This window comes from Otolemur garnettii, unplaced genomic scaffold (assembly GCF_000181295.1).
Source record: "Otolemur garnettii isolate 467f Iridium unplaced genomic scaffold, OtoGar3 scaffold00449, whole genome shotgun sequence".
NCBI lineage: Eukaryota > Metazoa > Chordata > Mammalia > Primates > Galagidae > Otolemur > Otolemur garnettii.
This window is the reverse complement of record NW_003852844.1, coordinates 21832-27668: the sequence shown is the minus strand read 5'-3', so window position 1 is coordinate 27668 and position 5837 is coordinate 21832. Positions and strand designations below refer to the sequence as shown.

The 5837-nt window shown below is 38.0% G+C and overlaps 1 protein-coding gene and 1 pseudogene across 1 annotated transcript in view; both read right to left on the bottom strand.

The window, feature by feature from the left end:
- Positions 1 to 2707, bottom strand: part of LOC100959005 — a 4352-nt pseudogene extending 1645 nt beyond the window's left edge.
- Positions 2708 to 3048: 341 nt separating this feature from the next.
- Positions 3049 to 5837, bottom strand: part of LOC100958689 (heterogeneous nuclear ribonucleoprotein C-like 3) — a 12709-nt gene continuing 9920 nt past the window's right edge. The window contains exons 6-8 of the mRNA XM_023509149.1: positions 4750 to 4896; positions 4348 to 4496; positions 3049 to 3087 (exon numbers count right to left, since the gene is read on the bottom strand). Coding sequence (XP_023364917.1) covers positions 3049 to 3087; positions 4348 to 4496; positions 4750 to 4896 — 335 coding nt within the window. The remainder of the gene's footprint in view (positions 3088 to 4347; positions 4497 to 4749; positions 4897 to 5837) is intronic.

Below are 5837 nucleotides of genomic sequence, written 5' to 3'. Positions count from 1 at the left end.
ATATATGTCCCTAACCCCCATTACTAAGAGAAGTTAGTTGGATGGAACCTACTGCACCTGTTTATATTAATGATTCTGCCTGGCTTCCAGGCCCCTATGACATTAGGGGACCTTTTAAACCAGAGGAAGAAGGCACTACCATTTTTAATTATACTACTGGAGCGACCAGTACTCCCAATTGTATTGGTAACTATGCATTGTCTCAATATGGCTATGCAAGCATGGGTAAGCTCATATGAATATCCATCAAACATACCACATTTGATGTCTCAAATGTATATATTGAGTACATATGCATGGGAAAAACATCAAGTTAAAAACGTTCTGACTAATCCAGAATTACCACCATGCCAGATGCATCCTTTTAAAGAAGTTAATAATTGGATTCATTGGGTGAAATGTAAAGGATAATATCCCTTTATGTTGCTAAATACCACATATGGGGAGATTGTGGACTGGGGACCCATTGCAAGATTACACACGTCGTCTGGTGCTCCTGTTCCGTTTGATGTCCCAGTTGACAGCCCAATGGAGAATTACAACTATGCATCAAAGAAAGATGTAGTTAGAATAGCCACTGGTTACCCTATGTATTGGAGTAATGGTGGGTTTTCACCTCCCCTCCTGCTCTTGGAAGTTATCCAAAGCAAGTTCATTTATGGAAATTTGCTGTTGCCATGCAGGCCGTTAAAGCCTGGAGGGGTGGTCTGTCTCATGAGCCTGAGAATAATCAGTACACTATGAGTTTTGAAGTTAAAGATGCTTGGTATAGTCAACCTTCCCTACCATTACCTTTTGTGTGGCTTAAAGGAAATATAAATTGGAACAAGGAAATGGGAGAATTATTCTGTCCTGCTTGTCAATTATTTACTTGTATTAACCAATCTGAGTTTTGATCCCTCTAAGGAACAGCTAGCTGCATTTATTGAGAGCTCAAACAGGAGTGTGGCTGCCAGTGAACTTAGTGAGACCTTGGCAAGAGTCCCCGGCTCTATCAATATTGCAGCTATTGGCTGAGAGAATCCTGAAGAGAAGTCGCCGATTTATTGGACTGTTGATTGCTACTATTTGGGGGATCATTGCTGTTAGTGCAACTGCCGCTACAGCAAGAGTCACCTTGACACAAAATATAAGGACACAGACTTTTGTTCCTTATTGGCATAGAAATTCAGAACAGTTATGGACTACCCAAAGACAAATAGACACTGAAATTTGTCTGGAACAAACTTCCAAATTAATGAAATTTCTGATTTGGAACAGACTGTTGTTATGATGGGTGATGAATTGGTTCATTTAAAAAGGCAGAGAAAACTAAAATGTGATTGAAATATTACCACTTATTGTATTACCGCTGTAAAATATAACGAAACAGCATTTCCCTGGGAAAAAATTAGGAAACATTTGTTGAATCATGAGAATTTAACTAATGATGTTGTAAATTTGCAGAGTTAAGTGTACAATACTTTCCAACGTAATTTGGAAAAGATGGATAGTGATGCGATCTTAAAGGGATTAGCAGAAGGAATAGAACAAATGAATTTTATGCCCAAGATCAATGCACTTATTGGAAGTACGATTGGATCTTTTGCTTTGTTACTTAGCTTTTGCTTAATTTAATATTTCATGTGTAAGAAGTTAAATCAAACTACTGAGGAGAATGAAAGACATGTTGTTATTTTTACTTTAATGATGTCTTATGTGAATGCCTATATGCCTCTGGCCAAAAAAGCCACTTGAGAGAGCAGTGAAAAGACTTTGTGCAGGCATTCTTAAGAAACTGAGGCCAAATGCCATGTGGTCAGGTTAGTTGCAGGCCTAACATGGACAAGGTTTTGGCTGGCATAGCATTTCCAGACTGTGTTAAGGAATTAAGGTTGACTTTATATGGCCTATGAGAAAGCCCTTTGGAAAACTGGCCAGATACCCATCAGTAACTTTTCCTGATCTGTGGTAAGTGACGAAGGTCGCTTACCCACAGGTCTGGGATCCTGATCTATGTCATACAGGTATCTAATGTCACAGATGAAACTTGGGCTCATGAGAGGCTTTTGAGAAGTTCAGCCTGAGAATTCCTTATAAAAGGCTCCAGCAAACCCCCACCACCACCACCAACTTAAGTTCTACATGGGAGCAGAGGTTTGCACACAAACTTATATGCCCAAAAAGTTTCTCTATGCCTTGCTTAAAGATGCAAAGTAATGGCCTCCAAATGGCATGGTCAGTAATGCCAATAAGAAAAAAAGGGGGGAAATATAGGTGAAACACAACTGACAACATGTTCTTCATTAAGTTACATTAAACCAGTTATATTGAAAGGATTATGTTTAAAGGTGCATGTTGGGTGGATTATTGGATTACTAGGGAGGAGCTACTTATAGGGCGGGTGGTCATAAACTGTTTAATGGATCAATGAGGTCATTGCTGCATTGTGCTCATGTACAAAATTCCCTATATAAGCCAACTGCAAATAAAGAAGCTCGCCATTTTGCCTGAGTGAGCAGATGGTCACCTTTATTTAAAACACAATTTCAATAAGCGTGCTTATTCTTCATGACATTGCTTTTCCGTGATACCTTTACAGCAACACCCCGTATTCCCCTCTCAAAACTGGCTGATTCAGCATGATGCCAGTCTGAGGGGTGTAGGTCTGCGGCCGCTCCACCAGCTCCTCTCCACTCCCTTGGATCGGAGCTCCAATCTCTGCCATGTTGGCCTGAAGCTCCTGGCAGCCCTGGCACCATAACAGCCAGGAAGTGAAGGTTCAGAGGCAGCTGCAACTCAGTTTTTGGAGGCTTGCTAAGAAGAATCCAGCTTTTCAAAGGAAAGGAAATTCTGACACGTGCTATAACAGATGGATTTGGAAGATATTATGCTGAGTAAAATTAGCCAATCAGAAATAGTCAAATTTTTATTTGACCCACCATATATAAGGTTTTGATCAAAACATTTCAATATTTGAAGGGAAAGTAATATCATTAATGTATGGATAGCAAATCACTGAGGCAAGAGTTACTGAGATAGCCATTGGTGATCACTTGAAAGCAGGAGTTATTTCAGAGCTCGCAGCATTTTGGAGACAATTTCTTCCTGAAAGAAAAAGAAAAAAAGAAGTTCAAATTGATCTTATGATTTCAGTGTATTTATGGGCATCTGGAGGCTTTGCTAAAATGGGTAGAAACTTTTTTTAGTCAGAATATGCTCTACGAACTCTATGTGGTATTCTAAAGAACAATTCAATGGACTAAGATTAAGATTTGTGAGAAGACTCTCCCATCCCTACCAAGAGTGTGTGTGTGTGAGAGACACAGGAGGAAAAATTAAAGGTAGACAAAGTGTGAATGTCTTGTTTTTGACCTTTCTTCAGATGTCAGGGATGCCTGAAGATTTTAGTTTAGTCAAATTCATAAGTGTACATTGATCTAAGATAAATGTGAGTCTGGATGTGGTTACTCTGTACTCAGGGTCAAGGTTAATGGGTAAGGAGGAACCTGTAGTAATGAAGCTTTGGCACCAGGGAACAAAGGATAGTCACATGTGTCTGAGGTGGGGATTGGGGAAGCAACTTGACTAACAAAGTTGAACAACTAAAGGGACCTGGAAATGATGGCTACCCTGAGTTGAGAAGGTCTGAGCCAGCTCAGGCTCATCAATTACAGTCACATGTCCTAGGTCCTGCATGACCTGGGGTCATCAGAATAGCATATAGGGAGACCTCTGAAATACCATTCCCAAAATACTATTTTTTTTTTCATTTGTTCCATATATTTTCTTAAAGATATATTTTGTTAAAGAAATTAAATCGAGGGAGGTTGAAGCCTATTGTCTCAGGAATTCGACTGCCAATCCGAATCTGAAACCACACTTTCTTGTTAAACCAAATAAGCAATGCAAAGAAGCAAATAATTGCAATGGGAAAACATAGTTATTCAGTGATTTGGGGGCCAGATTGAGGAAAAACTAGTACTCACACAGCTTATCACTGTATCAATTGCTTCCTGCAAGATTTTGTGAAATCTTTTCTTCCTTTTATGGTGTAGAATTACCTGAATTAAAATATAATCAAATTATATTTATTATTCAATTGTCTTTAATTAAATTTAATGCTAATAATATAATTAGATAATTGTGATTATGTTGTCCATTTTGCATCACTGTAAAATTTTCTTTTTTGTACACTCTCCAGATCAGTATAATGTGGGGAAATATCAAGTGTTTGGAACCATCGTATTTAGCCTCCTAATGTTACCAAGTTGGAAGCAATTAACCTTTCAAGAAGGCCTCTCCTCTGACATACAGATGGCTGTCTATTTCCAGAGATGACTGACATGTACATTTTGTTGACCTCACCTTTTTGCTACTGCAGAGGTCAGTTTTCTTCAGTGTCTTCTCTGTTTTTGTTTCACTGGCTTTCTCTTGGTCTCTTTCAGAAACCAGGGAATTTTTTTCAACCTCTTGATTATCCAGTTTCAGATTTGGCCCTTCAAACAAATCAAGCCCTGTGTGGATGATAGCAAGTCAGTTCTTTCTGACTTCCTGATAAGATCAGTAGAAGCCCTAGCATTCCAGGCATAAGGAATATACACATGAAGGAATGACTATATACATGAAAAAATGAGTTCAGTGAGGCTAATAACCTGAAACAGGTTCTAGCAAATACAAGAAACCAAGTATAAAATGCCTTGTCACTCACATGCCATCTCCGACCCTTTTGTCCATCCCAGATATATTGCATAACCCCTTAGGACTAACCTGGTGAAGTTGCTTGAGGCACGTCATTTCTTCCTGTCATTTCTTTATCACTGTCTGCTGATATGTCTAGTAGCTTTTTAATGGAGTCATCTATTTCATAATTTTGTAAAAATTTTTCTAGAAATTCAGCAGAAATGACAGGTTCACCTGAAAATATTTTTAAAAATTGCTGAAAATTGAAACATCCTAGGAAGGCATATTTTTACCAAGGATAGAAAGGCATTGAAAAAGTTAATCATAAATGTTAATTAAAGTCAACAGGACAGTGTTGAGAAATGCACATCTCTGTGAGAAACGCCTTTTGGGATCTTGTCAATGAAAATCTAATTAACATTTCTAGAAAATTAAAAAACAATTATGGTGAGATTTGAGAAAATAGAGTATTTCTGCTTACTGGAAATGATCAATGTGTAAATCTATATTTGGGTGTTTTTTAAATTGCTCTGTATTGCCTCTTAAAATTTAAACTAAAATTAAGCCAAGGGAAGTTCTTCCAGGTTTAAGGGTGTCCAGAAGCTTTCTGTTGGAACATTCACAGGAAGATAAGACATGAAGTGGAATTGGGGAGAGTCCCATGGCTCTGTCCCAATCTGTTTGGTATTCTGAGCTCAATATTTACTTGGCCATGTACAATGCCAAATCCAGTAAACCAATTTAGCTCTAGTGAAATCTATGCTCCATCCATTACTACCATAATCCTTACAACAATATTTACAATTATAAGTAATTTTTTTTTTGGAATGAACATTGTTCAAAACGCTGATGTATCCTTCATAGAACTTCTCCTCTAGAGTACGCTGTAAACAGGGAGTCATAAACATTTACATAGAGAATTTCTCTCCTAGTACTGGAACAATATTTGTTTTCCCTAAAAGAGCAATGATTCCTAATAACATCCATAATATGTCTATGCTATCAGAGCTTACCTCTGTCTCCTGCGTTGAGGAGTTCCATTTCTAAAATTTTACCAAGGAAACTAGCTTTTATAGTGAAAGCCAATTGAATCAATGTAAATTGAGTAATTATGTTAGGTGGGGGCCACACACACCTGGATAATCTGATGAAAGCGTCAAATTCTTTGACCTGAA